The 19,459-nt window shown below is 44.2% G+C and overlaps 1 protein-coding gene across 6 annotated transcripts in view; it reads left to right on the top strand.

The window, feature by feature from the left end:
• SEPTIN5 (septin 5) overlaps positions 1-19,459 on the top strand; it is a 117,754-nt gene that overhangs the window by 59,223 nt on the left and 39,072 nt on the right. Inside the window, exon 1 of one of the 6 annotated variants that reach the window (XM_073628929.1) lies at positions 18,962-19,174. The exons of 4 other annotated variants lie outside the window; for them this stretch is intronic. In XM_073628929.1, the coding sequence (XP_073485030.1) occupies positions 19,085-19,174 (90 nt within the window). In that variant the 5' untranslated portion in view covers positions 18,962-19,084. Of the gene's footprint in view, positions 1-18,961; positions 19,175-19,459 lie in introns of those variants that run through there. One more of the 6 variants, XM_073628935.1, reaches the window with a different exon arrangement.

The following is a 19,459-nucleotide window of genomic DNA, read 5'->3' as shown; positions in this document are numbered from 1 at the left end:
AATCGGGTACAGGTTCCCTCACTTCCCATCAGGTGGTATACTAAAAGACAGACCTCAGATGCAGTGTAGTCTCCTTCTACATGCCTGCTGGTGCAGAGTAAAACCAGGCTGCATCTGAGGTCTGTTTTTGTGTATGCTGCATATTTATTTATTACAGGTAGCGCTGTTAATTTACACAGTGCTTCACATATTATTATATATATTGTACATTCATACAACAGTCCCTGCCCTCAGGAAGCTTACAATCTAAGGTCCCGAACTCACATTTATGCAGTAGGGTCAATTTAGACAGCAGCCTATTAATCTATCAGCATGTCTTTGGATGTGGGAGGAAACCAAAGTACCCAGATGAAACCCACGCAGGCACAGGGAGAACATGCAAACTCCAGGCATGTAGTGTTGTGGTTAGGATCCGAACCAGCAACCATGGTACTGATAGGTGGAAGTGCTAACCACTTAGCCACTGTTCTGTCCCAATTCTATCCTTTAAAAGCAGAATGTTATTGAAGGTTTTATATTATAATCACTCTTTTACAGGCTTGATTAATATGGTAAATACCACTATGTAATATGTAGTACCCACCAACAATGAATAATAGTTATTGAAGCTAAATTTCAGGTATGAATTTATACCATAGTTACATTGGGCCAGCTTGGACTAATGTAAATATGCATATGCCATACCTGAGGGACTACTGTGTAAGCACCCCCAGGCTGGACCAAGGAAACTATGCAATAAAATCTATACCTGAAATTCAGCTTTAAAGGCATAGTTCACCTGCAGGTAAGGGGTGTCTGTAGATAAAAACACACTGTGTAGCTTTGACCAAAGTCCTTGCTATAGGTGTATGCCATTTAAATACCTCATGAAGCCTGACTGAAAAACACCCAGTGGTTGCATCTCCACCTTCTGTCTTGTTGCTGGGAGGTTGCTAAGAAACTCCCAGCTGTTACTGTTCACATCCACCATCACAGGAGCAAGTTCTCAAACACTGAGCTTAGAGCTTCTGCATCAGTGAAGAGAAACGCATGTGAGGGGGTTTGAAGCAGAGATAGAGCTCACTCCTGTGATGGTGGAGGTAAGTAGTAACAGCTGGGAGTGTCTTTGCAAAGTCCTTGCAACAAAGCAGGACTAGGGATACCTTCTCCGGGAGTTTGTCAGTCAGACTTCATGAGGTACGTAAATGGCCTACACCTATAGCAAGGGCATTTTTCAACTTTGGTCAAAGCTGAACAGTTTTTTTTTTTATCTATAGGCACCCCTTACCTGTGTAGGCAGTTTTTTGGTAAAGTTGAATCTATGCCTTTAAGTCAACTTTTTCTATACTTACCCAGTATATTTTCATCACTTTAATTATGTTGTTACCTTTTGCACATGAAGTCCTATGTCCGTTTTTTACATTGCGTTACCAAAACTGAAACCCATATTCTGGATATGGCCTTACAAGTGATTTAGCCAGGGGCAATTTTTCATTGTGAATATAAAATAAAGCCAAACAGGTTTTAATAAAGTTTTCCAGGTGTTGTCCAATAACATTGTTACATATAATAATGTTATTAACTATGTAATAATATAAAAAACTTGAAAAAAAGCGCTAAGAAATATTCTGAATGAAAAGTGTAAGCAGCAAACCATCTGTGAGACATATACACAGTGAGTAAACATAAAATAGATAAATGTCGCGCTATTCATTCATGTATATACAAAGGTAAAAATTAGATGATTAGAACAGTCCACAAGTGATGTGAAAATTAAATCCTGATTTCAATCTCCACCATCCACCACCGTAGTGATCTTAAATATAAGTGCCTCCACCAACAGCTGAGGGGCTCACTTACCAGCTGCTATTGATCCCTCATTACATGGGATCGTTGGCGCTTGTGGCTTCAGCCCAGCCAAGGCCTTTCTCCACGTCCAGATGGTCTCCCAACAAGATCACCCCTTGGCACCATATAAGATGTGAAGATTTCTCACTCAGGTTCCAGCTGATGCATCTCCTCCGTCCGGAGGAAACACAAAGACTGTTCTAATCATCTAATAACTATGTAATAGTGTCAGGGCCAGCCCTACCATGGGTCCATGGCCAGGTCCAGGCGGCACTTAAGAGGGGTGGCAGAGGCGGCTCTACATTGAGCTCTGAAACACTGCACCTTTGCCTTAGGGCACCAAGATGGGGCAGCCTCCAGTCTGGTCTGACTCCTGCTCTGTCCAGGCGGCAGGGCGGGCAATCTGAATGTATAATTCATCCACCTGGGGGCTGGGCTCCCCGCTGCTCAAACTAGCAGCGTTCCGCTCCTATCTGGGACCGGGGCGCTCCTACCTTGAGCAGCGGGGAGCCCAGCCCCCAGGTGGATGGATTATACATTCAGATTGCCCGCCCTGCCGCCTGGATGGAGCAGGAGTCAGACCAGACTGGAGGCTGCGGGGAGGAGGAGGAGGGAGCCGGCATCAGAGTTGAGCAGAGCCTGGGCAAAGGTTTTATCCTTTCAAGCGGCACTATGTGGCTCAGCTTTCTCGCTGAGAGAAGATAGGCAGGAGGAGCTCAGCAGCTGTCAGAGATAGACACCTGCCTCCTGACCACTGTACCCCTGGCTTATGAGCACCTCTTTACCTCCCCACGCTCACCTCCCTAACTCGGACTGCAGGGGCCTTACCACCCACTGCTGCCTGATGACCTGATGCTGGAGAGGTTCTCCTCTGTCCTGTCCCTCTGCCCCCTCCTGTCCCTCTGTCCCCTCCTATCCCTCTGCCCACTTCCTGTCCTTCTGCCCACCTCCTGTCCCTCTGCCCCCCACCTGTCCCTCTGCCCACCTCCTGTGTTGCTGCCCCCCCACCTCTCCCTCTGCCCCCTCCTGTGACGCATGCCCCCCTCCTGTCCCTCTGCCCACCTCCTGTGAATCATGGCCCCCACTTGTCCCCCTGCCCCCCACCTGTCCCCCTGCCCCTCTCCTGTGACGCATGCCCCTTTCCTGTCCCTCTGCCCTCTTACTGTGACTCTGCCCCTACCTGTCCCTCTGCCCCCTCCTGTCCCTCTGCCCCCTTCTTCTTGTCCCTCTGCCTCCACTCCTGTGACGCATTCCCCCCTCCTGTCCCTCTGCCCTCTTCCTGTGACACTGCCTCCCACCTGTCCCTCTTCCCACCTCCTGTGACGCTGCCCCCACCTCTCCCTGTACCCCCCTTCTGTGATGCTTCCCCCTCCTGTGACGCACGACCCCCTCCTGTCCCTCTGCCCACCTCCTGTGACACTGCCCCCACCTGTCCCTTTACCCACCTCCTGTGAGGCTGCTCCCCATCTGTCTCTCTGCCCACCTCCTGTGACACTGCCCCCACCTGTCCCTTTACCCACCTCCTGTGAGGCTGCTCCCCATCTGTCTCTCTGCCCCCTCCTGTCTGTGTGTTTTTTTTTGGGGGGGGAGGGGGCAGCATTCCATTCTTGAACCCAGGCAGCACAATGTCTTGGGCCAGCCCTGAATAGTGCATTTAAAGCTGCGTTCCACCCAAAAGTGGAACTTTCGCTCATTTGTCTCCTCTCCCCCTCTGGTGCCACAATTGGCACCTTACGGGGGGGTATCCTGATCCCACTTTCGGGAGTCCGCGCCGTGGCCCATGATGTCACTGCGGGGCTTCCTCCTCCTCCCCCTGTTGCCGGGCCAGTAGGAGAGAGGAGCGGGGACTTGCGCATGTGCAGTAGGATTCCCGGCGTGAAGCCGTAAGGGTACACTGTCGGATTCCCTTACCTTCAATGGCGGCGACAGCACCCAACAGCTGATGGAAACAGCAGCTGTGGTGCGGACATCGTGGACTCCAGGACAGGTAAGTGTCCTATTATTAAAAGCCAGCAGCTGCAGTATGTGTAGCTGCTGGCTTTTATTTATTTTTTTTGGGCGGACCTCTGCTTTAACTATGTGTTATATCCCATGACAACACTGTGGCTAGTTGAAGGCACAGTCAGGTTTTTCAGAAAATGATCTCACGACTTGTGGTCTGTCCCATATCACCTTGTAATAATGCTGTTGGAAAGGTTGTTCAACTGATCAACCCTGACAATAAGGGGGACCTCGCAACATGCTTGACAAAAGTAAAATAATAAAGCATATCTTGTTTTGTCTTCTAATTACCAATAATAATGAACATTATTATTTTTTTAACTTATACAAGACATTACAGTTTGGTTTATTGATGCATACCCTATACCGGTGGTGTTCAAAATAATAGAGAGCCTCAAGTGCATCCCCTGGAACTTCCAGCACATTTTTGCTTGTCTAGGTGAATTGCATTCAAAATAAATTGGCTGTAATACACCTCAGCAGCCAAAAATGTTGCACCTGCTGCATTTTTTGCAATGCACTACTTTGTACACTAAAGAGAAAATTGAAGTCATCATTGATATCAATGGCCACAATAAAAAAACTTCAGTATTGGCACCAGTGAATAACCACTAGTATGGGTATCAGTGGCAGCAATAATCCCCCCCCCCCCCCCCAGCCTTAGTATCAGTGGCAGCAATAACTCCCAATATTGGTGTCCGTGAACCAAATAATAACCCCCAGCAGTGGTGTCATTGGCTGTAATAATAACCCACAGCATTGGTTTCAGTAGCTACAATAAAAAAAATATATATTGATGTCAGTGACTGCAATAATAACCCCCAGCTTTGGTGTTTGTGGCCGCAAAAACCTCCCCCCCAGTATTGGTGTCAGTAACTGCTTTAATAACCCTGATCACTCCCAGCCTTGGTGTTAGTGGAAGCAATAATAACTCCCAAATGTGGGGTCAGTGAACCCAATAATAACCCCCAGCTTTGGTCTTAGTGGGCGCACCCCCCCCCCCCCCCCCCCCCAGTATTGGTGTCAGTGACTGCTTTATTAAACCCCCATCATCTGCATCAGTGACTGTAATAATAAACCCGAGCTTTGGTGTCAGTGACTGCAATATTAACCCCCAGCTTTAGTGTTAGTGACCACAATAATAAACTCCCAGTATTTGTGTTAGTGACCACATTCCAAGAGATCACTCTACCTGACAGTACTGTCTTTATTCTGCGGTAGTGTACTGAAATGCAGAGCGAGTTTCCGCACCAAGCACTTCTCTGCTACTCTGCAAAGTTCTGAATTGCCCGACAGGTGGCAGCCCAGGACCTGGTGAGCCACACACAGAGACCTACTTAGCCATATGTTGGGCACCCCTGCCTAGATTTTGTTTGCTAATTTTTACAACCCCTGGCAAAAATTATGGAATCACCAGTCCCTGAGGATGTTCCTTCAGTTGTTTATTGTTGTAGAAAAAAAGCAGATCACAGACATGGCCAAAAACTAAAGGCATTTCAAATGGCAACTTTCTGGCTTTAAGAAACACTAAAAGAAATCAAGAAAAATAATTGTGGTGGCCAGTAACAGTTAGATTTATAGAACAAGCACAGGGAATAAATTATGGAATCACTCAATTCTGAGGAAAAAATTATGGAATCATGAAAAACAAACAAACAAAATAACACTCCAACACATCACTAGTACTTTGTTGCACCACCTCTGGCTTTTATAACTGCTTGCAGTCTCTGAGGCATTGACATAATGAGTGATAAACAGTACTCTTCATCAATCTGGCTCCAGCCTTCTCTGATTGCTGTTGGCTAATCATCTTTGCAGGTTGGAGCCTTGTCATGGACCATTTTCTTTAACTTCCACCACAGATTTTCAATTGGATTGAGATCCGGACTGTTTGCAGGCCATGACATTGACCTTATGTGTCTTTCTTCAAGGATTTTTTTCACAGTTTTTGCTCTATGGCAAGATGCATTATCATCTTGATAAATGATTTCATCATCCCCAAACATCCTTTCAATAGATGGGATAAGAAAAGTGTCCAAAATTTCAATGTAAACCTGTGCATTTATTGAAGATTTAATGACAGCCATCTCCCCAGTGCCTTTACCTGACATGCAGCCCCATATCATAATTGACTGTGGAAATTTGCATGTTTTCTTCAGACAGTCGTCTGCATAAATCTCATTGGAATGGCACCAAACAAAAGTTCCAGCATCATCACCTTGCCCAATGCAGATTGGAGATTCATCACTGAATATGACTTTCATCCAATCATCCACAGTCCACGATTGCCTTTCCTTAGGCCCATTGTAACCTTGTTTTTTTGTGTTTAGGTGTTAGAGATGGCTTTCTTTTAGCTTTTCTGTATGTAAATCCCATTTCCTTTAGGCGGTTTCTTACAGTTCGGTCACAGATGTTGACTCCAGTTTCCTCCCATTTGTTCCTCATTTGTTTTGTTGTACATTTTCTGTTTTCAAGGCATATTGCTTTAAGTTTTCTGTCTTGACGCTTTGATGTCTTCCTTGGTCTACCAGTATGCTTGCCTTTAACCACCGTCCCACGTTGTTTGTATTTGGTCCATGTTTTAGACACAGCCGACTGTGAACAACCAACATCTTGTGCAACACTGCGTGATGATTTACCCTCTTTACCTACATACTAACAAGCAGATTTAATCTGATGCAGGTGTTAGTGTTTGTAATGAAAATGTACAGGGTGATTCCATAATTTTTTCCTCAGAATTGAGTGATTCCATAATTTATTCCCTGTGCTTGTTCTATAAATCTAACTGTTACTGGCCACCACAATTATTTTTCTTGATTTCTTTTAGTGTTTCTTAAAGCCAGAAAGTTGCCATTTGAAATGCCTTTAGTTTTTGGCCATGTCTGTGATCTGCTTTTTTTCTACAACAATAAACAACTGAAGGAACATCCTCAGGGACTGGTGATTCCATAATTTTTGCCAGGGGTTGTATATGAAGGAATGGCAATTAAAAAGGTAAGACAGGAAAAGTGCCTGTTAGAAGATAGAAAATTAAATTCTCAAAGCTCTAACAGGAGGATTTTGAACTTTATATTCAGCTGTGTGACTGTCATTTTTAAATGCCATTGACTCGCTGAAATAAACTTTTTAAAATAAGGAGCTTTATCCTGGTGTGATAGTTTTGTGAATTGAACCTAACTTGTTTGTCATTTAATGCTGAAACAGTTTTAATGCAGATATTCAGCTGGGAGATTGCTCTGTGTGTGCTTTGGGGTCAGACCAACTCTATAGAAATCTCTCCTACGCTCAGGTGTCTAGCTCCTCAATGTGTGGTGTGCACGAATTCATTCAGTAGTATCTTCCGTCTTGCAGCCCTCCTCAGAATAATGGGTATTCACAGGCTAAAGAAAAAAGAAGAAAGGAGGGCGCACCGACCTAGTGCATTACCACTGGTAAAGCTTTATTGAAGTGTAAAACAGCAAAATACATACTCACAGACGAGCAAAGATAACAGGCATTGGCAATATTACAGGTGCGCAGTTCTGAACATCGACAAACCAGGACCTGACGTCAAGTGGATACAGCGATGGCTGACGCGTTTCAGGGGAGAACCCCTTTCCTCAGAGCCTAAGCGGGCAATGGCTGCTCACATGTAAGGTCTCCTCTATATATATGTGTGTCTGTGCATCCCAGTCACCACCAGCACCCGCCCACATAACACCACGCCCACCTACACAAGTCCCACCCACCTGCATTGAGGGGCCCTCCCCAACTATACCCAGTTGCTAGAATGTAGTACCATAGGGTTTAGGGCCAGTGACCCCACACATGCATGGCCAGTGAATGGATTGGTGAATAATCATAATCTTAATGGACTAATGAGAAATACATAGGGAGGCTGTTTGGCCTACCATTCAGAGGTGGTCAGGCATATGATCTACCTGCACCACCCCCACATCTACTGCACATTAAGGGGATAATGGGGTGAGCCATACCAGATAGAGTGGCGCCTTCAGAAGTCGCAGGTGGGCGGGACTTGTGTAGGTGGGCATGGTGTTATGTTAGGTGGTGTTATGTGGGTGGGTGCTGGTGATGACTGGGATGCACAGACACACATATATATAGAGGAGACCTTACATGTGAGCAGCTTTACCAGTGGTAATGCACTAGGTCGGTGTGCCCTCCTTTCTTCTTTTTTCATCAGACCAACTCTGCCTGACTTGCTATAGTAAATGTTTTCTCTTCTACTACTGTAGAGAGACACTTGTTAACCAACACCAGGATATAAACTTTGTTGTATGGGATAGGCCCAATAGTACCCTGTAATTATTTGAGGCAATGACTGAAAGCTTTAAACAAACCTAAATGAAACTTAAAGAGGAAGTAAACCCTGATGGGTTTTACTTTCTCTTTTTTCCCCTGCAAAGTTAAAGCATAATGGGCTAGTATGCATCGCATTTATGTAACACTTACCTGCAAACGAAGCCCGCGATGTCCCTGCTGGTGGCCGCATCCATCTTCACCCCTCTTCCTTCTGGGGCTGCGGACTCCGGCTCTGTGACTGGCCAGAGTCGTGTGACGTCACTCCCCTGCACACGCGCAGGAGCCGTCAATCACAGCACTTGCTAGTGAAGAAACGGCACAGAGGGCCAGGTCAATGACTTCATCTGCGCACTACAAGGTAAATATCTCCTAAACGGCGAACATTTAGCAGATATTTACAGTATCTATAGGTGAGCCTTATTATAGGCTTACCTATAGGCACAACTTCTGCATTGGGGGTATACAACGACTTTAAAGTGACACTAAATTCTGGTATAAAAGAAGAATTCTATTCATGTCTATATTTTTATCTATTTTGCTCTCAGTCTCCTCCAAAATCCTTTTTTTTTTTTTTTTTTGCTTCTGTGATCTGGCTTCGTATTAAATCAGTGGTTCTTAACTCCTGTCCTCAGGGCCCACCAACAGGCCAGGTGTGCAAGATAACTGAAATACATCACAGGTGATATCATTTGCTGCTCAGTGATTGCAGTATTCTAGTCTGCATCTCCCCAAGGTAATACTTAAAGTCTGGCCTGTTGGTGGGTCCTGAGGACAGGAGTTGAGAACCACTGTATTAGAGGGTGGCTGCATTGGTTCTCCATGTCTCCACTGTATGTAGGAACATAGCCACCCTCTCTTGTTCCCAAGATGGACTATGGAATTTGTAGTGTGCATAGAGCAGTGCATGTGACCACAACTAACGTGCACTGCTCGTTCCAAACCAAACTGAGAAGGAAAATGAGAGGTTCAGGAGCTCACAGAGAATGTTACAAGGAGACAGAAAAACTCAGTAAAAAGTATTTTTAGAAAAATCTGTTACTGTAGTGGATGTCACCTTAATTCATTTTAGGCTTTAACAGTTTTAGCAATAAACAAGCTTTTTCTTCCTAGTGTGCAAAATCACATTATGCAGATTGGTTGCCAAGGATGCATTAGCATCTTCACAGCTTCCAAGATCATAAACAGGCAGGGACTCTCCGAGGACCAGCCCTGTTTTAGCTGCTAGTGCAATGGTGTGATTCAGGGCTATTAGTATGGTATCATGAATGATAGAGCCAACCAGAGGTTGTAGTGTAGAAATCTTGGATGCTGTGACAGCCCTATGATATGATTATGGGAAGGATAGGCTGTTTTGCAGTACTGGCACACAAAAATAATTTACAATGATCTCATTTAGGCCCCATACACGTTGGGTGTTTGCCCAGATCTTCTAAAAATGCCTTTCTCTTGGCAAGAGAAAAACAGCATAAAAAAAAAAACGTGGTTAAAGTGTTTTATTCAAACACTTTTAGGCGCCTCAAGTGCTTGGGCATTCATTGATTTCATTGGTCACAATATTACCTTAAACTGACCCTTTGAGATGAATAAAAACTCAAGCGTTTGACGCGACTAGCATTAACATGCATTTAGACGAGTTTACACGTGCTTAGGCAGGTCGAGCATTTTGTAACTGTAAAATCCTTCTCCTCTAAATGCGCTGGCTGTGGAGTTTTTTTCTGCCTCTAAATGCTTGTACATGGACACATAGGCTAACATGCAAGAGCGTTTAGAGGCAGGAAAAAAAAGCCAAACACCCTTAAAAGTGGGTTTTTTTGATGCCCCAGTGTATGAGGCCTAATTCCTAAAAAAGTGTCATGTTATGCCTTTGAGTGGGTCCCTTATGGCACTTGACATATCTATACATCCGTTATTTAAGTGAAATGCCGTCTTCTACATTTCTGCTCCGTTTTGGATTTTCATTTAGCCTTTCATGTCTATAATAAACATGAGAGACCAACACAATCCCAGTGTTACTTTTTTTTTTTTTTTTTTTTTTTACATACTATTTTTATACGTATGCTAAAGTGTTACAAAGTATGATTCATAATACAGGTGGATGATGACGCACGTGCATACTGCATACTTGTGATGTGTCTGTTCAATTCACAGACTGCTGCTGCCCTCTGGTGCTCATATAGAATACTGACACATAGCTTGTTTGCATATTTTTTAGACCACTAACTTTAAAGTGTTACTAAACCCAGGACCCTGCATTCACTATATCTGGTGTCCCATAGTACACAGAACATGGAAATGCAATTATTTTAGTAAATATAAACTGCTAAATACTTTTTCCCCACCAGCAGTATATAGCATTCTTGTAACTTCTATCAGTGTCCAGCCAAGCATTGGTTACAACTTGAAGGAGGAGTTCTCATTCTCCTCTGACTGTCCTATAAGGCTGCATGACCCCTGGCTCTCTGTCTGGACAGTGCTGATTGGCCCTGTGCTGATCATGTGCACCCTCCCAAGAAAAAAAAAGAAAAACTCTCTAGCGATACACACCAAACTGAGCAGGAGCAGAGTGCCTCCAAAGGCTATGTTCTAGCAGGAGATGGATTGGGGACAGTGCAAGAAGGGGAGGATCATAGAAGACAAAATTAAACAGCCTTTTTACACAATGCAGAGGATTAACCCCTTAGGTTTTCACAGTGAGTATAACAAGCATGCTTTATTGCATATACAGACTGATTTTACTGTTGTGGGTTTAGTAGCATTTTAACTTGAAGGTCTTTTTATACAAAAGGCTTTCTGATAATGATTCACATCTTACCCTTCATAGTAACACACATTAAAACCTGTGAATGGCACCACAACGCACCTGCCCTTAACTGATCCACAACCTTTGTATGTAAATGGGCACGGTCAAAAAAAGTCCAGCTGTGATTTTTGTGTGCTAAGTCTGAAAGTGAATGGCTGAAAATGGCACATTCAGTAGATTTTCAGTGGATACATCCAGCTGGAAAGGTGGTTGTTTGGTTAGTATAGTCTTTGTCAGGCTTATGAATAAAAAGTGTAGGTTTTCCCACATCACCCAGTCAGGTGCCAACTGGATAGAATCATTTCTGGGTGTGTGGTTAGGGGCACTTAGTACCAACTTCCATCTCCTATGAAATAGTCTAAAATATTGATTTGTTAAAGCAGGAGTAGGATAAAGACAGTAATTACCATCTGTCTCAGATTATTATATCTTTTCTTTTTTTTTTTAATTTACATGTGAGCCCTGAAGATGAGTCCTTATCCCCTGAAACGTGTTTGTTGTATCTGGTGCTCTTAAGTAAATATTTTAAATGAATTTCAAGAGACGAGGTTCTTCCTCCTAGGGTCTCCTAACCATATATCCAGCAGTCATTCCTCTGCTGAGTGATTCCACTATAGTGATTAGAGAGGAAACAGCCTAGGCACAGAAATGGGTGTTTACTTTTACTATAAGCTTAAAGTGGTATTAAAGGCTCGGCTTTAAAAAAAAAAAAAAAACACATGTCATACTTACCTGCTCTGTGCAATGGTTTTGCACAGAGCAGCCCCAATTTTCCTCTTCTTGGGTCCCCTGCTGGTACTTCTGGCAACTCCCTCTTTACCAGTGCCCCAAATAGCAAGCCGTTTGCTATGGGGGTATTGGTGCATGCTCGCTCCTGAGCCCTGCTGTTTGCGTCCATAAGACACATAAAGCTGCGGCTCGACCCTCCCCCCCGCTCTCTCCTCATTGGTTCACTAGCTGTGATTGACAGCCAATGGCTCCCACTGCTGTCTCAGCCAATGAGGAGAGGGAGCCGAGGCTCTCCTGCACATCCCTGGATCAAGAGGGGGCTCAGGCGAGTATTGGGGGCTGTGGAGGGAGCAGCACTCAGAAGTTTGTTTACCTTCATTCAAAGAATGCATGAAGTTAAAAAACCTTCAGCCTTTACAACAACTTTAACTCCAGCAAGAAAATCACACTTTATTCTTTAATCATGACCCTGGTTTCACATTTTAGCATCAGCATTTTCTTGTGATTTTAGAGCATTTTTTGCAGCATTTTCAGGCTTGGGTGTCCTTGTATTAGATCAGCCATAGACAAGTTGTAAAATCAATGGCGTATGCGATTGTGCCCTCATTTGTTTTGTTTTTTTTTTTTTTTAATCCAGCATGTTGGATCAGGCACTTTCAATTGCAGCACAAAAATGGCGCGTTGCAGCTGGCACACTAATGGTGCTAAAAACAAAAGACCAAGAATTTTCCTTCAGTTTTCGACTCATCTATGGCCTGCCTTGGGTTATGGAAAGCTAGTTACTAGGCGCAGGAGACCAATATTAGGCAAAAAACCACATTATTTGCGTGTTTTTGGCACTCCAGTTGAAGTCTGTTGGGACCAAAAATGTGGGATCATACCCCAAAGAAGCTCCTGTACTACTTCTGGGTTGAGCGACATCATATTTTGCTGTGAATGGACACAGAGAGATAACATGGAAATCTGGTGTCCAGCACTGAAGCCCTTCTAAAACACCTCAAATCTCAATGTGAATAGAGGCTTTATTCTTTATTCACAAGCCTGGATTCACACTTGAGTGTGAGCATTTTATTGTGATTTTGGAGGGTTTTCAGGCCTGAGAGTTTTTATTTTAGCCAATAGAAAGCTTGAGGTTGTTAGGCCCAAAATCCATGAAAAACTCATGTTATGCACTCCCATAGAAGTCTACTGGGACCAAAAACATGTGGTCATGCCCCAAAAAAGCTTGTGTACTTTTTCTGAGCGTTGCATGACAGCACATTGCTCAGATGTGGACGGGCACAATAGAATAATGCTGGCCATACACTGATCGAAGTTTGGCTGGTTCAGCAGGGACCTGATGAATTTCAGTCAGTGTGTGGCCATCCCTGCTTGAGAAAAGTGGATTGTTTGATGGACTTCTGTCAAAGGGGCATGTTGGTAAACCTTTCTCTATCAATGGCTGCAGCTGCTGATCAGTGTATATTGACAGCGCCAGCCCCCCCGGAGGAGGGGGTTGGGGAATTCCTCCTTCTTTGTGTGGATGGAGGAGCCTGTTTTTTTTCATTTGGCCTGCTAGCTGAACAAAAAACTAACAGTGCATGGCCATCTTAATTTGGAAATCTGAGTGTCTGGTTTTGAAGAGCTTCTGAAAACATGCTTTATATCACTTAAGGTGGCTGTATGTTATACAAATTTCCTGTCCAATTTCCTTTAGGCTGCATGCAAACTTCAGCGTTTTGAATCGCAGGCAGATTTGGCACGAATCTGCCCGTGATTTGAAAGCGCTGATGTGTGAATGGCAAATTGCGGGATTCACATTTGAGATGACATTCATTTGAATGACACCTCAAATCGCGGCGTGGGTCTGATGTGATTGTTGCGCAATAAATTGCGCCGCAATCGCAGCAATGTGCATCGCGGGAAGCATGTTGCCCAAAAGTAGCTCCTGAACTTTTTTTGGGCGACATGCTTCCCGCGATGCCTGTTGCCGAGATTGCAGCGCAATTCATCGCGCGACAATCGGGGCAGACCCGTGCAGCGATTTGAGGTGTCATTCAAATGAATGGCATCTCAAATGCGAGTCCCATGATTTGTCATTCACACATCAGTGCTTTCAAATCGCAGGCAGATTCGTGGCAAATCTGCCCGTGGTTCAAAATGCTGAAGTGTGAATGCAGCGACTTACCTTCTACTGTGTAGAACAAGGGACTGCCTGATTGTATACAAATTGAAAGTGTTTAGGATTGACCTCATATTATATGGTTTTGGTAAATCTAAAGGAGAATTGTACAAGAAAATTATGTAATGTATGTCAAGCCTAAGGCTTCATTCACACAGCTAGAAAGAACAGATATACAAGTGTTTTTTTTAATTCCCAAGCTGAATGTAGCTGCGCTGTTTTCAATTAAGCCATTCACACAGGTTTGTAAACACGAGCTGCTTTCAGATCTGTAACACAAAATCCAAAACTCTGTGTCTAAGAACATTCACGTGCTTACAGGTACAAACGCATGTATAGGCGTTGTAGGCATGTAAATGAAGTCTAATGCCGTGTACACACGTTCGGTTTTCTCTTCGGAAAAAGATATGACAGCTTTTCCGACGGGATTCCGCTCAATTTTCCCTTGCATACACACGGTCACGCAAAAGTTCACTGAAATTACAACCGTCAAGAACGCGGTGACGTACAACACTATGACGAGCCGAGAAAATTAAGTTTAATGCTTCCGAGCATGCATTGAATTGTTTCCGAGCATGCGTAGGGATTTTGCGCATCGGAATTGCCACAGACGACCGCATTTTCGGAACTTTTCTCGACCGAAAAATTGAGAGCATGCTCTCAATCTTTTGCTGGCTGGAATTCCGCCAGCAAAAGACCGATGGAGCATACACACGGTTGCATTTTCTGACGAAAAAATCTCATCGGTCTTTTGCGGGCCAAAATTCCGACCGTGTGTACGCGGCATAATGCTGGCCATACACTATACGAAAAATCTGTCAAACCCATATTTCCAAAAAATGAACATTCGGTCGTGAGCGCAAACGATAGTGCCATCATGTAATGACCGATAAATCATTCAGTGGACATAAATGAATGCATTTTTTGTTCGTTTTTTTACGTATACCTAGTGCAAACAGTTAGGACACATTAACCTTTCAATTTATCGTTCGTTCGGCAGAAAATTTCCAAACTTGTCTTTTGTTTTTTCGGCTCAAAAACGTCCCAACGATTATCGATTTTGTGCCCATTAACTGGCCGAAAAACGAACGAACTGTCTTAATGACCAAATTTAGGACGATTTTTCGTATAGTGTATGGCCAGCATAAGACCCCATACACACTTTCTGCAGATTTTTGTCTTCACATTTACCAAAACCATGTAATATGAAGTCAAACCTTAAAGCCTTGTACACATATTCGGATTGTGTGCCAGGAACTTGTCTTGCATACAAACAGTACACAATTATCGGCCAACAAACATGAACGTAGTGATGTACTACATGGAATTTCAGCTCTTGAGCGCCACCCTTTGGGCACCTTCTGCTAATGTCGTGTTTAGTGAGCATTGATTCCGAGCACGCATGTTTGTACTTTGGACTTTTGTGTGATGGACTTGGGTACTGACCATCAGAAAATCTGACAACAGACCGTTGTGCGCCGAAAATTTACTAGCCTGCCATCCAACCATCTGTTGGTGGAAAGTTGGACAACAGTTGTCTGATGGAGCGTACTAATGGTTGGATTTTAGGCAAACAGTCTGTCATCACACAATTCCATGCCCAAAATCCGATCGTGTGTATACAATCAGGCAGGCCCTTGTACTACATGGTTTTGGTAAATCTGAAGACAAAAATCTGCAGAAAATCTAATAGTGTATATGGGGCTTTAGGCTCCATTCACACGGCCATAAAAAAATGCATATACAAGAGCTTTTTGATTACGGATCTGAATGCAGCTGCATTGTTTTCAATGGAGCCATTCACACAGGTGCATAAACATGAGCTGCTTTCAGATCCGTAACACAGAATCCACAAATCTGCCTCTAAGAACATGTGCTTACGTGTATAAACGCATGTATATTTGTAAGCATGTAAATTAAATTAAACAAAAGGAAAAACAAATTATGTACACATATGCATCTTTATGCATTTAAAAGTATCCATATGCAAGTGTTTTAGGACTGGTTCACACTGCTGCGAATTCTATTGCGAATTTGAGCCGTTGCGATTGCTCAAATTCGCAATTCATTTAAAAACATAGTTTTCCATTAGTGCCGTTCACATCAATGCGTTGCGAATCTAAGCTGCGTAAAAGGGTCCTGTGCGAGTTTGATCCATGTGCGATGCAAATTCAATGCAATATTTGCCGTAGAATCGCAGTAGATTCGCCAGAACACATAAAGAATTTGCAACGAAAATTCGCAACACAATCGTATCAAATTTGCCCAAAATTCGCACCGCTGCAGTGTGAACCGGCCCTTATAGTTAATTACTCAGGAAATTTTCTCCTAGAAAACACACGTGTAGTAACATCAGTGAAAATTTACGGCCGTGTGAATGAGGCCTAAACAATGGGAGAAAATAAATTATCACAAAAAACTAATTATGTATGCATCCTGTATGTGCCTTTATGAATGTAAAGTGGAGCTCCGGTCTTTTTGTGTTTATTAAAAGTCAGCAACTACAGAAAGTGTAGCTGCTGACTTTTAATAAACACACTTTCAACTGTCACACGGTCCAGCAATGTGCTCACCCGAACCGTCACTTCTCTCCATCTCCTCTTCCTGGTGCTGGTATTACAACTGTGGGCACCTGGCTGTGATAGATTGCAGCTTCACAGCCGGGTGCACACTGTGCATGTGCGAGTCGCGATGTGCCTTGTGAATGGTCCGGCTGTCTTCTAGGACCTGTGATCCGAGCGGAAGTGGGAGCAGGTACCTGTCAAAACTAGGTACCCGCTCTCCCCCCCAAAAACAATTACATGCCACATGTGGCGGGGGGGGGGGGGGAGGAGTGCTTAAAGTGGTTGTAAAGGCACAAGGTTTTTTACTTTCATGCATTCTTTGCATGAGGGTAAAAAAGCCTTCTGTGTGCAGCTCCCCCAAGACCCCCTAATACTTACCTGAGCCCCCTCTCCATCCAGTGATGTCCGCGAGAACCTTGGCTCTCTGGGGACTTACACTCCTGATTGGCTTTTGGCAGCAGCGGGAGCCATTGGCTCCCGCTGCTGTCAATCACAGCCAGTGAGCCAATCAGGAGATATAGGGGCGGAGCCAAGCCACAGCTCCGTGTGTGCATGGACACAGAAAGCCGGGGCTCTGGAGCATGTCTGCTTGGGTGCCCCCACAGCAATCTGCATGCTGTGGGGGCACCCGGCAGGAGGGAGGGGCCAGGAGCATCTGCATGGGACCCAAGAAGGAAGAAGATTGGGGCTGCTCTGTACAAAAACACTGCACACAACAGGTAAGTATAACATGTTTGTTATTTTAATGTTAAAAAAAAACAAGGGTTTAGTAACACTTCAAAGCAGAACTTCAACTTTTGGGTGGAGCTCCAGTTTAAATGCATCTAAATGGAAGCATTTTACTGATCTTTATGCAGGAACTTTTCTCCTAGAAAACAGATGTGTAGCAGCATCATTAAAATTATGTAAATGTGGGCTTAAAATCAAACTCTACTCCGCGTACACACGAGCGGACTTTTCGACCGGACTGGTCTGACGGACCGAATCCGGCGGACAATTCCACCATGTGAGGGCTTCATCGGACCTGCAGCGGACTTTTTCTGTCGAAAATCAGACGGACTTTAGATTTGGAACATGTTTCAAATCTTTCCGCCGGAACTCCGCCGGACCCAGTTCCTATCGAGAAATCCGCTCATCTGTATGCTAGTCCGACGGATGAAAACCGGCGCTAGGGCAGCTATTGGCTACTGGCTATCAACTTCCTTATTTTAGTCCGGTCGTACGTCATTACGTACGAATCCTTTGGACTTTGGTGTGATCGTGTGTAGGCAAGTCTGTTTGTTCGAAAAAGTCTGTCGGAAGTCCGCCGAAAGTCCATCGGATAAACCGTCCAACCAGTCCGGTCGAAAAGTCTGCCTGTGTGTACGCTGCATAATTGGTTCAGTGCTACTACACATCTACCATGATAGAAAAATGTATTGCTTTGGTAACTTCTTTTTTTTTTTTTTGGTTCTTTCTGTTTTTCTATATGTGCAGTGGGGATCCAGCTGAAAATTTCCAAAGGATAAGCCGGCCAGTTCAACAGAGACTGGCTGAGATTCAAACCATGTATGGGCAGGCTGATTGTCTCAAGTCGATCCATCAGTCGTCTTGGGTACAATGGATTTTTAAGATTATTATTATACAGGATTTATATAGTGCCGACAGTTTGTGCAGCGCTTTACAACATTAAGACAGACAGTACAATTACAATACAGTTCAATACAGGAGGATTTAGAGGGCCCTGCTCCTTAGAGCTTACAATCTAGGAGGGAGGGTCAAGTGATACAAAAGGGTAATAAATGTGGGGGATGATCTGATGAAGAAAATTGAAGTGCAGTTGTTAGGTGGAGGGAGGAAATTTTCAGGGATCACCTAAAAGTGGATAGATTTGGAGACAGTCTGACAGATTGGGGTAGGGAATTCCAGAGGATTGGAGAGGCTCAGGAGATGTCCTGGAGGCGAATATATGTGGATGCGATAATTGCCAGCGGCTATAGCCTGCTAGCAACAATCACAATGCTCTCCCAGCAGGGATGGCTCCGTGGGGGGGATGGAAGAGGGAGCGAGGGTATAAAATCGCACTGACACAGTCAGTTTTGATGGGGGAATCAAGCGATCTTCTTTTATGTAATTTCTGTAATTTTCTGTAACTACGGGTTGCAGGAAAGAAAATTGTATCATCTAGGGCCAGCTGTACATTTTTATACGTTTTTTTAAAAATGGAATGTAAATAGCATTTTATTGAGCATGGCTATTCCCTGAACATGGCTATATGGTATAGATGTACAGAGGTGTCAAAATGATTTGCTTGTCTGGATTAAAAATGTCTGTCTGTTCACTTTCACATGCATTTTTCAGGCGCAGACAGTGAAAAAACATTGTGCAGAGTGCTGTGTGTCTGCAGGGCTTTAAATCATTTGCTGCTGTGATTTGTTGTCTGTCTGATTATGTGGGGTTAGCGGACCTTCCTCCCTTGACTCTCCCATTATCCTCCTCCTTTGCACTTAAACATAATCTTCTTTCCAATGGGAAGCTACAGGAAATTCCAGGGTAGTGGCCGGGGAGGGCAGTCACACATTCTCTCCATTTAGCACACACACACACACATACACACACACACATACACACACATTTGGTTGTGGTCAGTAGTGGGAGGGGATGGATGGGTGTGTGTGCTTGGCGAGGTAACATTGTGCTAGCGGCTGTTGCTTTGTGGGTATGGATGCCATCATAATTCAGGAACTTCTGGCCGAGAGATTGCTGTCACCCCGAACTCTGACACAGAGGACCTACCCTATGAAACTGAAGGTAACTGCTCCAATGGGGAATGCAGCTTAGCAGGAAAGGGAAGGCTGGGGATGTTGGCATTCAAGTTTGTGCAGACATCTGTCTATTCTTACTTGTAATAATGTTACCGTAAAAGAGAGCATTAACTCCACCAATGCCAGGTCCGGAGGCACAGCGCGGTGTACTGTCACAATGCAGAAAATGTGTTCGCACACTTGTCCGTTTGTTAATAGTTAACCATGTGAAAGAGAAGGATTGTTTAGGCAACTCAGGAAGGAAAAGTGGTGGGGGTGACTGCAGATGTAT

The sequence above is a fragment of the Aquarana catesbeiana genome, linkage group LG01 (assembly GCF_042186555.1).
Source record: "Aquarana catesbeiana isolate 2022-GZ linkage group LG01, ASM4218655v1, whole genome shotgun sequence".
In the NCBI taxonomy this organism is placed as follows: Eukaryota; Metazoa; Chordata; class Amphibia; order Anura; family Ranidae; genus Aquarana; species Aquarana catesbeiana.
This window is presented reverse-complemented; position numbering and strand designations above follow the sequence as displayed.